This window comes from Siniperca chuatsi, linkage group LG2 (genome assembly GCF_020085105.1).
Source record: "Siniperca chuatsi isolate FFG_IHB_CAS linkage group LG2, ASM2008510v1, whole genome shotgun sequence".
In the NCBI taxonomy this organism is placed as follows: Eukaryota; Metazoa; Chordata; class Actinopteri; order Centrarchiformes; family Sinipercidae; genus Siniperca; species Siniperca chuatsi.
This window is the reverse complement of record NC_058043.1, coordinates 23,736,309-23,759,612: the sequence shown is the minus strand read 5'-3', so window position 1 is coordinate 23,759,612 and position 23,304 is coordinate 23,736,309. Positions and strand designations below refer to the sequence as shown.

Genomic DNA, 23,304 nt, shown 5'->3' with positions numbered 1-23,304 from the left:
AGCTGGGAGAACTTGTCCTGTAGCAGAGCTGGGATGATAGTGTTAAAAGTGGAGCTGAAATCCACAAACAGGATCCTGGCGTAGGTTCCTGAGGAGTCCAGGTGCTGGAGGATGAAGTGAAGGGCCTTGTTTCTGGTATCGTCTACAGACCTGTTGGCTCTGTAGGCAAACTGCAGGGGGTCCAGGAGTGGGTCTGTGATGGTTTTGAGGTGGGACAACACAAAACGCTCAAAAGACTTCTTTACCACAGAGGCCAGGGCGACGGGTCTGTAGTCATTAAGTCCTGTGGTCCTTTTTTGGAGATGGGGGACAGGGATGATGGTGGAGGATTTGAAGCAGGCTGGCACATGGCACGTCTCCAGGTGTTAAAGATGTCCATGAACACCGAGACAGCTTATCGGCACAGTGCTTCAGGGTGGATGGAGACACAGAGTCTGGCCTGGCTGCTTTGCGGAGGTTCTGCCTCCTGAACAGTTTGCTGACATCCTTCCCGAGGATGGAGAGAGTCGTCGTTGTGGTAAGGGAGCGGGGAGCTTCTGGGGTGGGCCGTTGTGGAGAGGCACAGACTTTTCCAACCTTAGCTGTCTGAGTTTAGCTGTGAACCAGGGTTTGTCATTGTCATAAGACACCCTGGTGCGTGATGGTACTCAGCAGTCCTCACAGAAGCTGATGTATGACGTCACAGCCTCTGTGAACTCATCCAGACTGTTGGTAGCAGTCCTGAAAACATCCCAGCCAGTGCAGTCCAAGCACACCTGAAGGTCCTCCATAGCTTCACTGGTACACTGCTTTGATATCAGGTTTACAGAGCTTTCATTTCTGCCTATATGCAGGAATCAGGTGGACCATGGCATTGTTACAAATTTGCATTCACAAGGAGAAACAGTTGAACTACATATCATATCTTACCATTTTTTGTCAATTATAGGGGGCAGTTAAGGTTTCTGTTTAGCAGAGCAGGTTCATTTTTTAACCTTTTTTCTTATTGGCCAAGTATCCTCAGATAATGCAAAGCTATTGGGGGTTGGGTCTGACTGTGTGTATTTGAGCGTATCCGCGAGGAGGGGGTTGGGTCAAGGCTATGAAATGTGGACAAATCCCAATGGGTATGTGTGACAGTCAGAGAGAGGGGCACGCACAAAGAGAAAGTGAGCAGAGCAGACGAGAAGACAAGTTAGAAGAGGTGGAGGAAAGAGAAGGGAAATAGTCAGAAAGAGACTTGTTTGTGGACTTCTGTGTGAAAGAAGAGAAGAAGAAATGAAGGACTTGGTGGAGTCAGTAGAACTCGGGGTTTCTCAGCAGAAAGGAGTTAATGTAACTCGACCCAAAGTTTGGCTAAAGAATGAATTTGTTCGTGTGGGACTTGCTGAATCCCTCTGCACATATGTCATGATGGTAAGAAAAAAATAATTGCAGAAGATGTCTAAAGAGCTATATGCTGTCACAGCACTTGTCGTAATAATGTGCCAAAAACGTCTCTTATATCCATCATTCTGGCGACAATTTCACCTTTTCATTTGTGACCTCTTCTTTCTGTTTTGAACATTGGGGCATGCTTATTTGTAACAACCATATAGCATTAATTATTAATGTTATATTCTTGAATCAGAAATACTTTACATTGACACTGATAACTTGCGCCCTCTCCCAAACAATCACCCACACACACAAGCGTGTTTCACAGTCACATGGCAGGGGTTGTGGGTGGGGATTGGTGGGATCAAGTGGGTGAACCAGGAAATCTAGTGTTACCAGAGAAAGGTCAGGCAGTGGGCCACATGGAGAGGGGTGCAAAAGTCACATGTTATCTGTCAGTTGTTACAATAAACCCTATACTTAGAACCCTGGAAGAAACACTTACAAATGAACACATGCTGAACACAGTATGTAAAAAAGCATGTGAGCACACACACACTTTTTGTATTTTGTATAAATACCTAAACTTGCTGGGCTTGTACTTGAGAAACCAGACTTACTCTTAACCTAACATGACTTTTGTAGGAGGAACCACATGTTTCCTGTTTCCTGTTTGCAGTTTTTTAGAGCCAGCTTTTTTTCACTGGGACAGAAATCTCTTTCACTGAGTTAAAAGTTAAATGAAAGAGAGAAAATGCTTCAGTTGAGATTCTTTTAGACTTATAGATACAGTACCATAGTTAAAATTAAAAACACTCATTCCTCACACACTCTGGCTGTCGGACTGACACACGGACTTCATTGGCACAACTCAATCTGTTAATTATATTTGCATTTCTTTTTTGCTACCTTACATATCCGTTGCTGGATATCATATCCGTTGGCTGGAATGCTTTCCCTTAATTAGACTGTCTGGAAGTTTCCCCCCTGTAATTTGCTTCTCTTTAATCATCGTCTGTGACTTTGTCTTTGCGCGATTGCTTCTCTCTGTGTCCAGGTGTTTGGCTTGGGGTCTGTGGCCCAGGTGGTGACAGGACAGGGAGCGTTCGGACAGTACCTCAGCATCAACCTGGGTTTTGGACTGGGTGTTGCTATGGGGGTTCATGTTGGAGGGAAAGTCTCAGGTATGAGAGCGGACCCTTGTAAACCCTACCATCATCCTTAAAAGTCATCACAAATCACTATCATTTGACACATATTTCTCATGCTTTATTGCTCTATCAGGGGCTCATATGAATGCAGCAGTGTCACTCACAATGTGCGCATTTGGCCGCCTTGCGTGGAAGATGCTGCCTCTGTATGTTTTTGCACAGCTATTGGGGTCATTTCTGGCAGCAGGGACAATTTATGCTGTCTATTATGGTGAGGGCACACTGCACACTAGGCGCTGAACACCTGCATTGTTATAGAATCTTATACATTTACTTCTCCTTGCCTGTATTATCATTGCTGTACTTCAATTGGTAGTCATACATCTAAGAGTATCTGTCTTGTCAATATTGTTTCCATATGAAGAAGCCATATATGACTATTGTGGAGGAAACCTGACTGTAACTGGTGTAAAGGCCACAGCTGGTATCTTTGCCACCTATCCTGCACCGTACCTCTCCTTACTGGCTGGATTCATTGACCAGGTAGCCATGAAACCAGATTAAACCAGGATTACAGCTACAAATCACTACCATCTGACACATTCTGCATTAACAATTTTGTTTGTTGTATTGTTTTACGCACAGCTATCTTGACATGTGTTTCTATGTGATGCTTGTGTGCTGTGTGTGTGCCAGGTGTTCGGCACAGCTATGCTGCTGCTGTGCCTGATGGCTCTGTCCGACCAGAAGAACAAACCGGCCGCCGCAGGTAGCGAGCCTGTCGCAGTGGGTCTCCTGGTGCTGCTCATTGGCATTTCTCTGGGCAGCAACAGCGGCTATGCTATCAACCCCACCAGAGACATCGCACCCAGGGTCTTCACTGCCATAGCAGGCTGGGGGGCTGACGTGTTCAGGTACACAGGAAGGAAGTATTGGCTTTTAGGGGAGGATTTGCTGTTGCTACATGTCACCTTAACTAGGGGTCAGTCGAAGCGAGTTCGTTTTCCACACCTAGTACCAGGGTATTACTAGATGCAAATGGAAACATGCTTGATTTAAATATTTATGCATTTTTTTTATCTGCCCCTCTAATTTTGTATCAGTTAACAGTTATCTTGTCTTTATCTGTATAGGTCTGCAAATGGGTGGTGGTGGGTGCCTCTAGTTGCCCCTCCCATTGGAGGTGTATTGGGTGCGGGGCTCTACAAGGCCTTGGTGGAAATGCACCACCCTCCCCTCTCTGAACAGGGTGAGGGGCTGGTGGAGGAGGAGACTGCCCCTCTAGGGAAACAGGACAACATCGATGCTAATGTATGTGTTTGAGATCTCCAGCTATGTACAGTGTATCCCTTTTAAAGCTATGTGGGTATCTGTAGTTGAAACATTCCGTGTTGATGAAGGGTTAAAAAATAGACCAAAAACAAATTGCTTTGATGGGGGACAGAAGGACTTTCATAAGACTGGCTCAAATAGGGTTTTGAAAAACTCAAGCAACTTTAAATTGATGAGTCTGTTTTATGTAATTAATTTCATCATCAACTTTAGTTACTCAACTACAGTTTCTGTGCTCGTGAGTGACTGCAACAAATATAAAATACACATTATTAGATATTTTGAAAGGTGATGCTGACATCTATGGCTATTGTTCCTATCCATGCTAGTTGTATCAACTACATTAAAGGACAAAAGGTTGAAAACTAAGAGCCATTTTTATGCATGGGAGATGAAAAAAAAAACCCCACACTCACTGGCTTATATTTTATGTTAATATGAGGCAATAGCAGCTGATATTGGAAGACACCATAAATATCATTCATTATAACAATCAACAGGAGACCACTAACATGAGCTTGGAAACTACAGTATATGTAAAGAAAAATAAACAGCCCTCATACATTGCTTTTCTATAAACATGTATCTTTTTGAAAATAAAAAAGGAACAGTAGCAGTTGGCTCCTCACAGCTTGAAGGGGCAGCAGCACAACCAACGATAATATATGTTCATCTTTCCAACAATCCAGTGCACAGCAGCCTAAAGCTAAAAAGGGTAAATGTGCCTTGATTAACTTTGTAGGACCTCCAAAGTACATAAACCAAAAACTTAATCCTAGATGTCTATTATGTCTGCTCAGCAGTCTGTTTGGCATTAAGGGCCCAAAATGGATAAACAAATTTTATCTCCAAAACGCTGGAATATAACCTCCTCAAATGAGCAGATGTCATTATAGAAAAATGACTAGGTCTGAACTTTAGCACATTTTTATGTTTGTGAAGTTTACAGAGGAACACAGCATCAGTGAGGTACTGCAGTCATGCAATAGCCAGTGAGTAACTTTGATTACTGAAGTCTGGCTTGATGGTTTATTGCCAGTCTTGCCAGTGATAATTTAACATGTAACATTTCATGGTTCAGATTTGCATGCACTCTAAAGTGATGTAACGTTTGATACTGAAGCTCTGAGGCGTCTGTCGAGTACGTACAGCAGTTTCCACTGATGCGCAGTATGCGCCTTGAACAATGTCAGTGAGTCATGTGATTGATTTCTTTCTGTAGAATCATGTGATCATTTCAGTTTGAGTTTCAAATTGTGGAAACATGTCTTCAGTCATACGAGCACTTTTACTGACTAACTGAATACACACACACACACAGACACACCGGCAAACCAAGCCTAGTGACGATAAATACAATTATAAACTGATAGTGTCCTTATTGAGTAATAATGAGTCCTTATTGATTACAGCAGTGGCACAATTTGTTACCACGCCAGTATTATTTGTGCTTCGTCAGCAGCACATGATCATATTTTATGAATTGGCTACTTTTTTTACTTTTTACCACTAGGTGTCACTAGTAAACACTGTGTTAAAAAGGTCCAGTGTGTAACATTTAGGAGGGGCTACTGGCAGAAATGGAATATAATATTTATAAGTATGTTTTCATTAGTGTCATTAATCAACTGAAAATAAAAATCGTTGTGTTTTCATTACCTTAGAATAAGCCGTGTTTATCTACATAGGGAGTGGGTCCCCTTCCACGTAGGTCGACATGTTGGGGGGAGGGGGTGACATCGTTTTACTGCATGAAACGTCTAACACAACATAATCAAGGTTAGAAACACTGTTTTACATGCCACATTGCCTCCACCAGCTGGTACCACTTTAGCCTTGTGTTGGGTCAAAGAACCACTGTTATGCATCTATTTAGACATGCAGCATTCCAAACTTAGTTTTGGACAACATGCTCTCACGGAATTGCAGACTGCTCCTCTAAGCCATGTTGGTTGTATAGACAGTAAAGTTGGTTGAAATGTTCTTGGATGGGAACGTTCTCACCGCTTTGGCCCAATGTATTTTCCTGTGCTGCCTTGGTTCTTGGCGGCGCTCGCTAAGCTGCACTGTGTCGACTGCTTCTTCTTGGGGATAGGTACCTTGGCTTTGCCTTTGAAGGCCCTTGTAGGATCCAGCTTGTTGAGATGGGAATCTCCAGCAGGATCAGCCAAGCTGAGCTCACTGCTGAAAGTCAGTGGCTGGTACAGCGATGCCCACTGCTGTAGAGGGAACAGGAGGTAGAGAAATTGCAAAAATCCTTCTACTTCCTTCACAAAATGTCCCAGCAATGTAATCTGCATTCCCAGGAACACATTTTAACTAGACATGGTTTGGTAAATAATGAAAGACTGAAAAAACAAACAAAAAAACAAATGGGAAAAACAGAGACAATGCAGAATTTTACCTGAAAGTATTGCAGTAACTGAAAGTTTTGCAGATTGCCATTTAAACAACAACACATGGTCTTTGAAAGAGTGATTAGACACTTTGTTACCTTGGCCTGGGGGCTGGGGCCATATGGGGTGAAGGCATACTGCCACTCAGGCAGACCCAGGTGAGTGATCATCAGTCGGTAGTAAGAGGTGAAGGTTGCAGTCATAAAATGCCAGCAGAGAGAGCGGTCAAGGAACCAGATTTCACTCTGCTGGGCTACGACACCTGGAAAATACAAAGACCAACAATAACTTTTTTTAGTTTAACATTGTTGTTTAGATAAACCGTAAAAGGTGCAATTTGTGAATACAAACAGAACACCTTGAGTGCAGTTTTTGTAGACTAGGCACACTTTGCCATTCCCACCACAGAAATCCAGCTCGAAGATACGGCTCCGGGAATCAAAATGGGGTGCAGCAGGAGCATGCCCCATCCCTGGCAGATAGCATTAATGAATCTTGAATAAATATTTACTTTCCAATCAACATTTCATTCATTAGCCTGCTTTCTGCACAACTGAGCACACAAACAGACTTAATCAAACTTGACATGCTGTAATTGTTGAGATAAGCCCATATGAGGATCTGACAGGAGAGTTTTACCACCTACTGTGTTGCTCTCCTCCCAGTCCAGGTCTGCCAGTGAGGGTGCATTGGGTAGAGAGAATAATGATAATGGTTGGAGCAGTGGGCACAGCCTGGCCACACTGTTAATCATCATGCATCCTAAGGGAACACACTCATCTGAAAGACACACACACACACACACACACACACACACACACACACACACAGTTATGATTGTATCTCAGAGCTGAAAACCCTTCACACAAGTCTTTGGTGCATTTGCCTGTATCGTGTAATCTTAATAGTAGCCTTTAATTTGAATAGATTAAGACTTTTGTGAGAATAGTATTATTACACACATAACATGAAACTAATGAGGTCACCTACTGTCTAGTTTAACACTCCAGGTTAGTGTAAATCCATCAGTTGTCAGATAGAAATCTCGCAGGTCCTCTGGCAAAATACACGTGTTTTTCTAAGGACGAAATACAGCAGGTTCATTTGACAACAATATACAACCAGACCAAATTTTGATGTCTTTAAGGTGTCAATTTTTCACCTGTTCCCAAGACAGCAGGCTCCTCTTCTCTGCAGGCTCCCTCTCTACAAAACGCACATCGACCACACCAGGCATGCTCTCTGGCACAACAGGGACACATTCGTAAAATGTATTAACTGCCCAGTAAGACATCAATATGCTTGCTAGCTAACCTCAACGTTAATGTTTGTTGCTAGCTAGTTTCAGAGCAAAAACCATGATACACACCGAGTATTCGAGTAATGCCAAGCGTCAATCGCTCAGCGACACCTTTAAATGCCAAGCTTTCTTTTGTCTCTTCCATTTGGAAGATTGCAATCACAAGTTTGTGCAAAACACTGGAAGCATCTTCTGCAGCTCTCTACCCTGTGTCGTTCACCTCTCTCCAAATAGCTCGGCTGGCAGCACACACAGGAAGCGACAAGTGCACCACAATTGGCACATGTTTAAGCCAATAGAAAGCTCCGTTTCTACAGAATTGCCAATTGGCTGCTCAGTTGCAAGAGAAAGGCGGGACTACAATTCCTTAGCAACGCTTGGCTCCCTGGGAGTGGTGGCGGCTGTTTCAACATGGCGGCAGCGGCAACAAGAAGTGGAAATTCGGGGATATTTTGGATGAATGGCGGTATACTTACTTTTGCTAAACTATATTTGAATTGTTGTCCATTACCCATTCGTATATATCTTCTAGAAAATTATAAAAGTTTTCGAAAGAGTCTCACAGATGTTACTACTGTGTCAATGTTGGAAAGTTGTTAACGTTATTTCTGAGGAAGTGAGACAGCTAACGTTAGCATTAAGTTAGTCAGCTACGTAATGTTATAGTTAATTTAACGTTAACTTATATCTTTTAAGTTACGTTAACGTTACCTATGTTATATTGAAACTCGGTGGTAATAGTATTAATGCTTGCTGTCATTACAAATCAACCCTGTTAGGTTTCCTAATGCTACAGAACTCAGTGTAATACAAAGGCCACCTGCAGTAAATACGGAGCTTTTGTTTTTACGTGATTGTAAGAGGGCAGCTAACTTTTTGCCCAAGAATAGGAAGAGGAAGCATTGATTCAACAGTTAGCGTTAGGTAGGGCGTTTGACTGAACGTTAATGAAGTTCCTGTCATTTCTTTGCCTTTTTCTTTTAGATGAGGAACAGCCCTTGGTGTTTATTCCTGGTGAGTCTCAGTGACATTGTTTGGACAATTTCTGAATGCAGTCTGAGAGAATTGTATGTACCTCATGTACACATGGCATCCTCTTCTTCTGTCTTCCCACACACTGTTTCAGGAGTGGAAGGAGAGGCGAAGACTCAGACCACTTTAAATTTGGGACCAGGCAGCACCAGTACATCCAGTAAAAGAGGTACCAAGATGCGAGCCAGGCGTAGCTCTGACTGCAAGAATGAGACTGCACTAAAGAAAAGTGGCAAGAAACAGGGCCATTTACAAAGTGAGCGCTCTGGGGTTTATACCAAGGAAAAAGTGTCAGTCCATCACAGTGCTACTGTAGCTACAGAGCGCACCCTCTCTCCACCCACTGGTACTTTTCACCCCTCAACACAGGTAAACCATTGTTTTGTGTAGGCTATTTTTCTCTTTTTCTCCTTCCATGGATGTAAGATGAAATGAATATGGATAATCTGAATACTTTACAAAAACAAGGAAGGGTGTATTGAGGCTGAAAGAATTTCATTAGTAGTTTCTGTTAATATCTTCTTATACTTGCTAACCATTCTTTGCACAGGTAATCTCTGAGACTAGCAGAACTAAAAGCCAGATCTGTTTGAAGGATCTCTGTCCTGAAGATAAGCGCCGGATTGCAAACCTCATCGAAGAACTAGCCAGGTAGTCAGCTGTATATGCCACTGAACTCTAGGACAGTGTTAGAGTTCATATGAATGTATGAATGGAACTATTTAAAGTGATTGCTGGTTGACATGTTCAGTTTTGTACTCATATCTTTTCATCCCATGTCACTCTTGGAATACATAATGTAGACCACCTATCCTTTAACGCTGTTGTTTACTGTTCTCCAGAGTGAGCGAGGAGAAAGAAGAGTCAGTGCAGCGTCTGAAAGATGAACAGGAAAATTTTGAGTGCAAGATCCAGCAGCTGGAGCAACAGAACCTGGTCATAGCACAGGAGAGGGAGAGTATCCTTTCAAAATAACTGAACAAACAAAAATGCAGCAGTGAGTTAGACTCTCACCCAACACTTTTTGCAGGGGTGGGTGAGGTGATTTGTAGTAGTTCAAGAGTTCCAGGGAGTGATAGTTTTATCAATTTGGTAAATGTTAAGATATTTTTAAAAGGTATGCTAAAATTTGAAGACAAGATGCACTTAGCACCCTATTTTGAAAATGGACTGATACATTGCTACAGTGCTACAGTAGAGTATGGTGGTGTGGTTTCATTATTCCATTCTTTAACGGAATCCCTGGAGAAAACACATTTAACCAGAAAAAATGTCACAAAGTGGTGCAAGAAGTTGCAACATTGAACACACCTCAAATGATTTAGCCCAACTTCAACCTTAAAGAAGGAATAATGAGTAAAATAATCCACTGTAGTCTTTGGTTGGAAAAAAACATTTCCCCCAGCTCTCCATGCAAGATGTGCAGTTGCAGTTCCACAAATGATTTATTGCAGGCTACATGGTTCCATTGCTCTATGTGCCATTGTATAAGAAAGTCTGCAGGGGGCAGTGTTGTCTCAGGTAAAGCCATTGTTTGGCAGTGTTTGGCTAAGACCTTTCAATTTGATACAAAAGACAGAGAAATAGAGCAGATTCATTTAAATTATTTGATGCCTGCTGCAGTTGTCTTTTGCAAGTGCTTGTAGCTTATCCGCTGTTGTGTGCAGAATCAATTTCATGGTTTGAGCCATGGCCCGAACCATCTAAATCATCTTATCATCCAAAGAAGAATTTTGATATTTACTGAGAAGACTACAGTGTATGCTTTCACCACCATGTGTTTTTGTAACCCTCCCTGATTGTTGAGCGTTAACTGTAAAATATCTCTGTTTCTGCTTACAAAATGAGATCAGGTGGGTCACCAGCTGATTCTTGATTGTGTAGCATGAGGTTAGCAAGAGAGCTAGTATGCTGTTTATTGCACCACACAACTCACCTACTGTCTTCATAACAATTCTGCTCAGGTCAAACCAAAGCATGGCCAGCAGTCAATTTAGGTTAAAAACACTGCGAAATATGAAGAGTAATTGACCCAGCTGGTAAATTGCACAATTGGCAACGGCGGCGGGGAAAATTAGGAAAGCACAACTCAATTAAAGGCACTTTGGCTCGGAGACTTGGCATTTACACCAAACTTCTAAACTCCATTAAAAAGGTATTTGAGAGGAAAAAGTGTTCGGATCCAAGCACCTCAGGGGGGATAACGTAGTCTTTTAAAGTGTGTGCAAGAGTCATGAAGTCTCCTCTCAGGCAGAAGGTTCCGGCACTTCTCTGAAAGGTTAAGGAGACACCAAAGGCAAACACACTGAATGAGAGTCTTGTCAAGTCTAATTCCATTACGCTTCAGCTTATCTTATCTAACCAAAATTCAGTGTTGTTAGGGGTATAAAGAATGTAGGGCTATACCTTAGCCCCAAGCCACCTAGGATGAGAGGGAAGAAGTACCCTTGATATTTGGGGTGTTCAGCTGACATTTGGAACAGACTAGCACACAGGAGTGTATTTGTGTTTCAGATAGGAAGGATGCCTTTTGTACTTCAAGGCATGTTGGCATGGGCAGAAGTCAAGGTGGCGTTACTAACATGGTGCACTGTTCTACTTGCTGTATCCAGAACAAGGCACAGCAGGTGCTACAGCTAATGCCATTTATTGAGTTGAAACAATTGGAGGGAATCCTGAGGCCATGGAGAGAAGGGAATAACAGCCCTGTTAGGATATGATGATGATAGAGGATTGTCAGAGCTAAATCCATTTTTACCCTCCCAAGTATTGGATGGATGACATTTACAATGTGGAAATCTGGTATTATCAAGTGTGCTTTTTGTGATAAGCGTACATCAGAAGATTTTGGAGAATTCTTAGCTCTTTGTTTTCTGACAGATTAGGTCCCTAATATTCCTTAATGTCAGCTCTGTGGGCATTGTCATGATTTGGTCTCGGTGTTGTGCATCTTACCTTTTTTATTCTAGGAATGAGTGATGCGGTTGAAGCCATGTGCTGTGTAAGGTGCACTCTATTTGTTAGAGATGTTAAAAAACATATTTAACTAAATTCTAATCTGTTTCTTTATTGAAGCTCTACTGTACTACCATTGACCCCTCCATTCTGCAGAGCTAAATAGTTGGAAAGTCTGTATCGATGAAGAGGTTGTTAAAAATATATAAAAACACTGAGCTGCTGTCATTTGAAGCTAAAGTTTAACCTTGTAAATAAATGTAATTCTTTCAACGGTTGCCTTAGTGCAAGGTTTATATAGTTTTTGACTGAATCAGTTTAAATGCTTAATTGAATAGAATAAAATCTAATTGAACCAATTGTGGGTTTAATGTGAAATTAATAATGCATATTACATTGAGTGTTTGCTAAAATAATCAAAATTGAATGGAGTTGTTGCTGGAACACCTTTACTATATATTGTGTGGATTTTTGGCTTTGTGAATTGTGGGCTTGTGCATGGTAGGTGTGCAGTTTACATATTCCATAGACACAAGAACATTTGTACAGATGTCTTGTGTAATGATTCAGCAAGACACAACTTAATTTGTGCCTACAAAATGGGTATTACATTTTAGTTGTGATCATAGCGATGAAAATGGCTGAGAATAGCTGCGATGAGAATGATTGTCTGTATGTTTACTATAAGAATTTTAAAGGCATTTTCAAAATCATTGTTAGCTGACATGGGGAGTTATTTATTGGTTTATTGTGTGACTTGCACTCATGTCTCTTCTCCAGATTCAGTAGTATTGAAGCAGTTATGTAAACTGTCTTCTTCTATTAATTCCCTGTCATTGCTTCCTTACACACACATTCATACACATCAGTCTCCGCCCCTGTTTCTCTCACATTCCTGCACAGGCTCAATCTATTTGGCACAGTGTGCTAAAGCAGGCTTTAAAATATTCCCCCCTCCTGTGCAAATTTGTTCCACCTTGAAGTGGATTTCATTATTTCATTTGAGCCTCGGCCTGACAGGGAAGTGAATCATTTTGACAGGCCACGTCTGAAGCCTCTTCAGCCCAAGCCCTTGATTCTGAGTATTTTTGGAGCAGGGGGGAGGAGTAAGTCATTGTTGGCACTTTGCAGCTCTGATGTAAACTAGGGGCTTGCCGAGTGCTTGGCCCCCATTGGCTGATGTCCAAGGCTGTGAAGGAAGCATGTTTAGTGTGGCAACGGGCAGAGAGGTGGAATCTTATCAGTGTCGCTCCACTCGGTTCAGATTACCTAGTGCTTGCTGTCCAGTGACTGCATCAGTCTGTCAACACATTAACACACGTTACCGTAATTTATGGCACTGGGACGCTATGATGCTGTAGTCCTGTTGGTACTATAGCACAGATAGTTTATGTCTGTATTTTGGTTTGTGGCTGCCCACCATACCCAATTTGTATTCCAGTGGCTGTACTGTGTATTTGTGTCTATTAGGAAACATTTGTTTTAGGCATGAGAAATCAGGTGGAAATGGTGTTTTTATGTGAATCTTGTGAAATATGAGCAGCATGCATTTTTCAACTCAACACACAACTCTATCTTGGACTGAGGTGAGGTGTATCTGTATAAACATATTCAGTATCTCCCCTTCAGGACCCTTATTCATACTGCATAAATAGACTTCCCAGCACAGGTTTACATGATGTGATGCCCTTGTGATGTCCTTAAGCTTTCCATATAGAACTACTTCCATGGACATTATCAGTGCAGCAGCAGAGGAGCCTTAGTTAGATGGAAGGTTTCCTCACATTTTCCCAATGTTTATGGAAGCTGCTGCATTGCATTTGTCTGGTGTCTGGTCCTCAATTCAACGTCGTCCCCGCTCTCTTCTTTTTCCCTCTGTTTCATTTCCACAGTCTGATTGAAGTCTTCTAACAACCAAAGTGTTTTCTTATGGAGTGTTCCGCCAACTATTCCTTCAATAAGACTCTACTTTGAACTTTGATTTTCTCTTTAAATGGGGGCTTTTTTTTCAAACGGATGCTGAGAAACTCATCAACTGAGGGAGTAGGGCCACCGTCATAAAAAGATATGGCCTGGAGGAACACACTTTAAGGTCAGATTGGGTGGGAGTGTGTGTACTACTTGCTTTGTTGTAGTGTTTGCGTGTGGGTTTACAGTGCAGGTGGGGAATTTGTGCTCTCATGTCTCACTGTGTTTGTGTGTGTACTAGAAAGAGTCAGACCGAGGCTGATTATTGAATGTGTGTGAGTCTGTCTGTGTGTAGTCTCTCCATTCTCATGCTCATTATCTTTGTATGTGCTGGTTGTGGTGTGGTGCTGCCACTGTCATTAGTGGGCTCCTGAGGCGCAGCAGTGGTTCCGCTCCAGATTAGTTTTCTTGTGTCTGCCAGCTCTCTGTCTGGCAGATAGCCTGGCGCGGCACTGCCCAGCTCAACTCAACACAGCTTGGCCCGACCCAGATGGTGAAAGCTCTGTGCCACAACAACAACTTTGATTTTGCTGGCCTCTTCTCCCTTCTGTTTTCAACTTTGCTGTTTTCTCCACTTTTCTGGTCCAATGTGTAATTGATTGCAGAAACAAGGGTTTAATTCAGATTGTCAATCTAAATCCAGCATCTGTCTTTTTTTCCATTTAAGTTGCAAGAAAACTTTTTCTTTACCAAAATGGCTGTTGTGCACAAAGTTACCTTCTCTGTAGAGCCACACATGATTTCACTTTTAGAAGTCATGTTGCCATAACTTAGTTCTGATTTTTACTTTCCTTTTAAAATTCTCATCAAAATATTCAATCCTGCATCTCTTTCAGCCTCACAATTTCTACTTTTTCTGCATCCAAGGGAGGATTTTAATGTTCTAGGCTAAAGGGTCTGTTCTGTAACTGTGTTAGTTACTTAACCCTTGGTCCTCCAGGCCTGCAGCAGCAGTACAGAGAGTGCCAGGAGCTGCTTGGGCTCTACCAACAATACCTTTCTCAGCAACAGGCGAAACTTAACCAGTCCATTGCCCAGCTCAGCCAGGCACCAGCCAACAGCAAGGTAAGGTGTGGGACAGAGTGGCTGTGTGGTAGGTTGCAAATTTATGTGTTGTAGTGAGTGCATCATGCAGTGTAACATGATGGGCCTGCTCCTGTGTGAGCCGCATTCAGAGACCACCCTTGTTTGCCATCCGTCAGGCACTTGGGCACAAAAACATCCAGTGGAAACACAACAGCACTATTGTCCCATGGCCAAGTGCCATAATAATTAATAACAAATCACCATAGAAATCCACTTCAGTCACCAGTTCGATATGACTACAACATAGAGAAAACTCTGTCAAGGTGACACTTCAGAAACGAAGATGCCTCTCTGGCTTCAGCCTCCGTAAGAATAGATGACTTGGCCAACCTCATTGTCCCGCGGTGGCTCTGAATAATGTGTGTTTGCCTGCTCTCTGACCCTCAGCAAATTAGTCACAGTCTCTTCCCCAGTCACCTATACGATGGGCTTTCCTCCTTATGTTTATCTCATAATGTTCCTGACCTTGGCTTACCTGCCAGTAATGCACAGTTGAAAATTGTCCTCTAAATCTTGTGGCCACTGTCCAGGTTACAGTTTTTTTTGAAAGATGATTTGCATTTGTACTACTATAAAAACCAGCCCTACCATAACACCATGTCTCTACAAGCTGCGTAGTGAAAGCAGCTCGTTCACAGAGCAGCAGCAGCAGCAGCTTGAGTCCTCCTTCAGAGTCTACACAGGATGTGTTCAGGCACAGTACTGCTGTGTATGTCACACCCTCTTTGGCAGCGCTCTGAGCCTAATACACAATCACTGTAGTTATGGTCATAAAATGGAAGTAGACTTGAAGACTTAGAGAAGATGCTTCAGGTTGCAGTAACCGACATAAAGTGCAAACGATATGTGAGCTCTTGTGGAACAGCTCTTGCAAGCACATGGGGAAAGCTTTTACTTGCACATTGCAACATGAGCAAATTAGGCTGGTTAGTGACTCCTAATTCAGTATTGGTAAATTTCAATTTGTATGCCAGCATCAGTTTTTCAAAAAATGTTCATTCTCCCCTTTGTTCTCTGTCCAGGTGCTCAGTAGCGAGGAAGCCCCCAACAGAACATCTAGCAGAGCTAATGGCTCACTCTTTGATGGCTCGTACCTCTGCCTTGCTGCTACTGCACGACAGCCTCAAGTGCACAGGAGTGGTGGTGGAGGAAGAGGAGCAGTACAAACATGTAGCAACCCTAGCTCTCTTTCCTGTGTTGGTGAGTTTAGTCCAACCGATGGGCCGATCAAACAGTATAGGAGCCAGAAAAGGGAGTGCAGGGAACCACACTCAGAGTCCCACCACAGATGTGAGCACTGCCAAGGCAGTGGTCAAGACAATGGCTATGGAACACAGCAATGGAGAAGTGATAATGTCTCTCGTCTAGAGAATGGCCACCATGACACCTTTAACCAACATGAGTGCGAAAGGTACAGTAGTACTGTATACAGTCATGATCTATCATCCCACATGATTACATTACTTTCCTGTAGTTTTAATCCACTTTTTATCAAGACCCAAACAAGAAGAATGTTAGAATATTAAGCAAATGAAATGTGTATTTACACGCAGGCTCCACGGTGGGAATGTCATTGGCTCAGAAGCCAAGAAAGCCCTGACCAGGCCTCTGCTGGGTCACGAGGACTGGGAGGAGAAGAGGCACCAGCTGCTGCTGCAGAAAATGCAGTTGGAGATGGAGAGAGAGAGGCTGCAGGCCCGGCTGACTGAGCAGGAGGAGAGGCTCAACAGACAGAATCAGCAGTTACGCCAGTCGCGTCTGAATTACAGCAGGTAGAATACAGAAGCCAAAGAGAAATGAACCATATCTGGTAACATTGCTAGGTAACATTTGGGGGCATAAGTTGATAATTACTTCTTGTAGTTAGTCGCTAGATAGATATCCAAGAAGTAACTACATAGCCATGTTTAGTCCCTTTTTTCTGTGTCCTTGTACTGGCAGAACCTCAGTCCATTTTCTTTTTCTCCTCCTATATTCTTGTTAGGTTTCAACAAGCTACTCAATCTGATCTCAGCAGCTCAAACACTAGAAATTGAGATCCACAGCCGGAGGGTCCCACCCACCAAGATTTACCCTCCAGGTAAACCAAGTAGACCGGTAGACTGACACTCCATCTGCAACTACTTTAGTCCGATACTTGCAATCTCACTCTCTCACTCTCTCTCAAACACACACACACACACACCTTACACATCAACTACACATATCCACATACTTAAGTCACACACGAAAACCAACTTAGTATTGTGTCTGTGGTCTACAGTGTGTGTGAAGATGCAGAGGCACATCCTGCAGGACAGAGCTTGCATATAAAAGGCTCACAAACTGTACCTGTTCTTCAGGACAATGGCAATGGTAAGCTTGTACTTTCAATTTATCAGAATGATGTGTTTACTACTGTACACATAGAGGAACGTCTCAGCTCAAAACATATCATACTCAAGCCTATCAAGAATTTGATTTTCTTCAACAGTATTTATTCTAGTACATTCATATGTATGTAAAACTTTGATAAAGTACTGTTTATCATGATGGTAATTTAATAACTGTTCTATCTTGCATTTCTCATCAGAGACATTAGAGCAGTCCAGAAAGGACATGGCCACATCTCCTGCCAAGTCTATTGCAAGCCTGAGTAAGCCCACCTCAGTGTCTGTGATCCAAAAGACCCCTGAGGCCAGGTAACGCATCTTTACTGGACATCAATGAAGCATTTAATAAAAATTTACCATTTATTCTAATAGTTTTTAGGTAAATGGAGCATTATAGTGCTATTTATTATGTTGAATAAACAGTATTGGAAACATGGAAGTATTAGCTAACCTGGTAGACTTGGCTCTCAGAAGAACAGCCTGTGTGGTTGAATCCAACAGAGCCAACGTGCCAGCCAAAAGAGTACGTTGCTCATTGAACAACAGTGAAACACAGTACAGTTAAGCACTTGAAGGATGCAGTATCAAAAATGCATAAATCTTTTATCTGTGCTAGTTTGAAATTCTGAATAGTGCTTTCTTCGGGACTAACTAGGGCTTCTCTATTACAGGATAGTCTGAGTGATTCTGTGGGCAGGCTCCTCCTGTCTTGTGTGGGACATTGGGAAGGTTATTTGCTGGCTGTCAGGCTACAGTATTTTATTTGTTCTCTCTAATCTCTTAAGGCAATTGATGTTTTTTCTTCTAGTTGTCAAGAAATGTTAACGATATTGGAACACATAAATATAGTGCAAGAATAAAATTTTAATCTTGAAGCTTTTCCTGGGCTTGCAGTTGTTAGAGGCTAAATTATGTCTTTTCTTAGTCTAGCTAACTTTTCGAGCTGTGAGAAGCTAAATGAAGCTTTTTACTGGGCTAGCTAGCGCTGTGGCCAGCCTGTCAGGAGACATGCTGCGTTCCATTAGTTGGCCTAGCAGGAACCCTGCAGCAGGTGTAATTGAACAGACTTCTGGATGCACACACTGCCCTCCCTTCTCTCTCTGCCACAGTAATGAGACAGAGAAAGCGAGAGTGAGGGAGAGATGTTAAAAGTGTGTTTGAGGGTGAGTGAGGGGTGAGAGCATTGGATAAAGTGAGAAATGGGAAGTAAGGGAAAGTTAGCAGGTTGAGATGAAATGGTGAGAAAGACATAAGAAGGGAGAGGGGTTTTGAGGACAGGAATGAATCACTGACTGCAAGCATCAGATTTTCCCAAAAAGGAAAGGACATTCATTACCTCTTTTCTTACACCCTTACACGGAATGGTAATTAACCTGACTGTGGGTCATCGTACCACGTGTATGTGCGCGCACGTGTGCATTTGCCTGCCTCTGTGTGAGGACTTGGAAGTTGCTGTGGAATTGTAAATGCAAAAAAATATCAGATGCTGAGAAGCAATTTGTAACAGTGCTGCTGCAGACCTTTTTATTTAAAAAAAAATTATCATTCCTAAAGTTGATCCAATTTTTTCTTCCATAATGTCAGATTTCCTTTTGTAAAAGTGGTAGCTGATAGGAGATTAGGAGATACAGTAACTGTAAGACAGCGCCCCCCCCATCCTAAAGGATAATTCTTCAAAACAGCTCAAAGTTTACAACTTCTGATAAGTAATTCTTAAACAAAGCAGTGCGTGGTCCAAGTTGAACTGTGAGCTCCAGCAGATGCCCATTAACTCCAGCAGGGGACCCGGGGTATCCGATCTTATTACCATCCATTTACACCTCCAAAGCCTATTAAAATCGTTGGACTCTTAGCTACACGCAGTATTTTTTTTTACTACCAGTAACAAGGAAGTCTGCCTCTCAGATGCCTTTTTGTGGTTTTCTTGCAACATGTTTTTTCATGTGCATCCATTCAAATAATTGTAATCCTTTGGTAATCCACTGATTTGGATTAGACATATTTCTCAGCTGGTGTCCAAAAAATCTGTGCATAAAAATAGTTAGAAAGGGTAAACTAGATAAATTACAGTGAATGAGATGAAGACAATACTGTATGTTCTTAGCTCATTTTAAGCCTTTTTCTGCATAAGCCTTTAGTGCCCCATGTTATTGCCATAAATATGTTATTGCTTGTTAACATGACAAGAACTACACTGAATCTTGATATTTTAAGTTCTGAGAAAGTTAGAGAAAAGAACTACATGTTATTTTGATTGCTTTTTATCTCATCAGCATTACATGCTACTTCCGTTATATAAACAATACAAAAACACTATTGTGGCTAGTAAGTAAGATTAAATGAAGCAGCTTCCTTTAGTAAATCCTATCCTATCCTACTGTAAGATTTGTCAACTGAACCCCCCTCTTTTACTTGGCAACAACATGCCCCTCATGACCATCAAATCTTAACCAATTCAATCTTGATGTGCAAATTGCAAAACGAAGCTGGGGTTAACATTAAGTGACCTTCTTAATCCTTTCATGAATCCTGTGCTAGTTAGTAATGAGACAGTTCCAGCGCACCCCACCCATCTCATCTCCATCCTTCCTGCCATTGCCCGCCTGCTATTGATTGGTTGGAGAAATTGACATGCGGGATATACGCAGTGGACATTATAGGTTTTTTTATCTTACTGTTTGGACTGCAAATGAAAAGGGGCGCCCGGGCGAGACGGCTATCTTTAATGAAAGAGAGGAGCCAAATATGCAGTGAAAGTTATGAGTTGGAAGAAGGTGGTGGGGAGCATAGGCAGAGGAGTTTTGTGGAAATTTTATCTGGCCTCACAGAGCTAGAAAATAAACAAACAGTATTGGTGCTCTGGGAGAATGAAGCCCAAAGGTTTTTATTATCCTAAGAAAGGTACAGTTCTACATGTGTTCAAAGGACAGAACGTTTAACCACTGTTTGTTTCAGAGTAGTTATGATAAGACCTTTTTGATTTTTACATATGGGCTCATAGATACAAAGTGTCCTATTTGTCATTGAAGAGTGTAATATCAATAAAATTATGTCAGAATCAACTTTCTGCAGTTACGTTATAGTCCCTAAGGTTTCTTTCTGTTCTACTGACGGGCACAGAAGATTAAGTATTTAACAGTACTTTATGTTGACAATGCAGCGTCTCTAGATGCTGTCAAAATGACCCATCACCCCAGGCCAAAGCTTTTTTTTTTCTTTTCTTCACAATGACAGAAACTCATGTTCCTGCTACTGTTGTCCATGCATTTTTCCGTATGCATGTAGCAGTAAAATAGATTTGTCAGGGCTCCCTTGGGGGATATTAATATCGAGCAGCAATTCACAACTTTACCTCACACAAACTGGAGCCAAGAAATGAAGTTCTTTGTTGCACTGTATACCCCCTCTGAAAATCTATTGGCATTCTCACTAGCCCTAGCCCTCATGCAATCTCTGTGCCCCCCACCCCCCACCCCCACCCCCCACCCTCTACCATTCCCGCCATTCCTGCCCAAACTGTACCCCTACCCCACACCCTCCCCTTGTTATAGATTGTGACCGCCGGTAAGTGATGCATTATTCATTACCAGCATGTCGTTTGTTGATGGATGGCTGTTTGAGAGCCCTGTCCGTTAAATAAATCAACAAATAAAAATGCAAATTCTCACATTTCGAGAGAAGGAACCCAGCCAAAGTCCCTCCCCCACATTCCCTTTCTGCCTTCCTCTATCCACAAAGCTGCTTCCAGTCTCTCTCTCTTACAAGCAGACACACACACACACACACCCACACACACACACACACACACACACACACACACACACACACATTCACTGTCACTCCTGCTCTCTCTCCCTTTCTCCTTTGCTGTTGACAGGCAGGAGACCAAATTAGGAAGACAGATTTACTTACTTGAGCTTCAGTCTCTTTTTTTTCATCAGTTATCATCCCTCAGCCCGACTTAACCCTCATTCGCTTTCTCACGCTCAAACGTGCATGCATTAGTTCATGTTGCTAAAGCAAAATATAGCCTTTTAAAGCTTTGCAGCTACTGGCATGTGCTGCCTAAAGTTAGTGTGGAAACATGACAAATCAAGGTCTATAGTTACGTGTGGAGGAACACAAATGCGCCCTGATTGGAAGTTCCACCAGTGTGTCTGTCCGCTGACTACCCACATGCATATCAACAAGTACACGCCAAAGATCGGCCTTACCTGGGAGAGCTGTGTGTGGAGCCGCGCGAGCAGAGAATTATGTTAGCAACATCAGTGGAGCGTGCTTTAAAGAATTCATGTTTTGTATCTGGAATGGCCGTCGTTCGACTGTGTATACACTGAATAATTTATCAAGCCAGCCAGACTGAGGGATTGAATCTCTATTAACTTAATCTCCTCCGTTTTGGTTTATTTATTTCACTGCACATTCCCTCATTTCTATTCCAGGAGAGAAAGCACCAGGTTTTCTCCCTCTTTTTCTCTCGCACCTGCAAGAAACTGTGTTTTTCTGCTGGGACGCCCCAGTGGTTTTGACTTGTTAACGCTGCTTGTTAGGGTTCAGTAGACACTTCAGCAAGAAAGATTTTGTTAACATGTCAAAGAGAGATTTGCTTTCATATTGTCTGTGTTAACAAGTGAAAGGTGAATGACAAATATTTTAGTACAAGTGTCAGACTCCAAGTAGGCTTTGGCCTTGTGCATGTCTGGTGTTGGTCCCTTGGCTTGCATCTTCTCTGCTTAACATTGAGGGCATGCATGTAACTGGTGGTCTTTGTGTGCATTTCTCTAGCACGATGCTCATTACAACATTGCCTGTCTACAGGGGTCCACAGGGTTCTATTATAAATGTAGCAATGCAACCTTTGAAACAAGCTGAGGTCACATGTGGATAAAAGAAACTCAATTGAATGAAACAACAAAAACCTCCCAAAGTTTTACTTATTTTTTCAGGTTGGACTTTTCTGTGGTTGAGTTATTGGATATCTTTACTCCTGTCTCTGCACCCGAGCTAGGCAAGCCGTCCTCTCGAAGACCCAAAACGTTGCAACGTAGGCTGGCCCCCACTGCCCCCAAAACAGTGGGCAGAACCCTGCTTACCCCTGCTGGGCCTTGTCCTCAGAATACCCAGCAGGACCTGGAAGAAAGCCAAATACTGGAGGATATTTTCTTCATTTGCTGACATAGAAGAAAATGGGGAGCAAAAAAAAAAAAGTCACTTGATATTCACCTGTTTGGTCTTGACCTTTTTAATGTCTTACATTTAATTTTCAATTGACATTCTAAGTCAGAATGATCATGATGTTGTAGATTGTACTCTTGTTATTCTGTGGTTTTAATACAAATAAACATATTTATTCAGAATTGGTTATGCTTCTAGTTTGTAATTGATATCTTGCAGGAAAACTGTTTACCACTGAGCTATTTTTGTCTCTGAGGACCTTGGCAGCATTATTAACTGAACTTCATGATACACAGTTGTACATTGAGAATCTGTAAGTTTGATTTATTATGACTAAAATGAATTATCCCTAAATGAAAATTTGGATAACCACCAGTATATAGTGAGTTGTTCATATCAAACGGCATCTTCCTTCAAAATTTTCCAGAAATCGATTCATATGTTCTTGAGATAAACTTGACGACAGTAGTGTTATCAGTAATTATGACACGACACAGGACACTTTATTCTAGACTGTGCTTTATTATTGGGCTAAGCTGAGACGCATCATTCATTTAAAATTACAAAAAAAGAGTTCAGGGGACCAGAGAATGGTGCAGTCTGGAGAGACAGGGGTGGGAGCCTAAAGCGCACTGCCCAATCAGAAGCTGAGCTCATCAGGAACCTGGCAAAGCTTAATATGCAACATTCAATTCCCCACCCTCCATATGTGCTGAAATTGGGAAATAGATTTCCAGAATACTTTGAAAACCTTATGAAGTAAAATGTGATTCTAGCAACACTACTGAGCTTTAGAAATAAAATCACTGACAACAGCACTGGAAAAAAATTATGGTAGCTCAATTATTTTTGATGAGATAGTGCAGTTTTCATTGAATTTTGCTCTTGGTAGAACGCATCAGTTGAACAAGATCAGAGCTCTGTCAAACAATACAAAGCAGGATGGGAATAAATTTAAAAAAATCTAAACTGCCTTTTTATGCAAGCACTTAATCAGTGATTAGCAATTCATCAGACATTAGCTCCATATTAGCAGCAACTTCCAGTGACCTCAAGGCATATCTTCTGTTGTGATTACATGTCTGATTGGACACTTGGTCTATGAGGAGTGTTTAATTAGGAATTTCCCCTTTTTACATTTTCTTTAAAGGTTTCAAAATGGAAGCAAACAGTACTCAGAA

The 23,304-nt window shown here is 42.0% G+C and overlaps 3 protein-coding genes across 3 annotated transcripts; 2 read left to right on the top strand and 1 right to left on the bottom strand.

Annotated features, from left to right (window-relative positions):
* Positions 1-360: 360 nt before the first annotated feature.
* On the top strand, positions 361-4,380 carry aqp7 (aquaporin 7). Its single transcript, XM_044217426.1, has 6 exons — positions 361-1,395; positions 2,414-2,540; positions 2,641-2,778; positions 2,932-3,050; positions 3,204-3,421; positions 3,641-4,380. Exons 1-6 carry the CDS (start codon positions 1,258-1,260, stop codon positions 3,828-3,830), a joined length of 930 nt encoding a protein of 309 aa, XP_044073361.1. The 5' UTR covers positions 361-1,257; the 3' UTR covers positions 3,831-4,380.
* On the bottom strand, positions 4,252-7,812 carry tpgs2 (tubulin polyglutamylase complex subunit 2). Its single transcript, XM_044217438.1, has 8 exons — positions 7,605-7,812; positions 7,398-7,477; positions 7,226-7,313; positions 6,878-7,015; positions 6,594-6,707; positions 6,334-6,497; positions 5,844-6,058; positions 4,252-5,599 (listed from the first exon to the last, which is right to left on the bottom strand). Exons 1-8 carry the CDS (start codon positions 7,678-7,680, stop codon positions 5,584-5,586), a joined length of 891 nt encoding a protein of 296 aa, XP_044073373.1. The 5' UTR covers positions 7,681-7,812; the 3' UTR covers positions 4,252-5,583.
* Positions 7,813-7,895: 83 nt separating this feature from the next.
* On the top strand, positions 7,896-22,305 carry kiaa1328 (KIAA1328 ortholog). The gene is given in 12 exon segments (XM_044217268.1): positions 7,896-8,001; positions 8,520-8,549; positions 8,662-8,936; positions 9,118-9,218; positions 9,410-9,525; positions 14,431-14,555; positions 15,599-15,987; positions 16,130-16,348; positions 16,561-16,656; positions 16,840-16,931; positions 17,149-17,257; positions 21,895-22,305. Coding segments are annotated over 12 exon segments (1,836 nt in total). The 5' UTR covers positions 7,896-7,946; the 3' UTR covers positions 22,124-22,305.
* Positions 22,306-23,304: the final 999 nt, after the last annotated feature.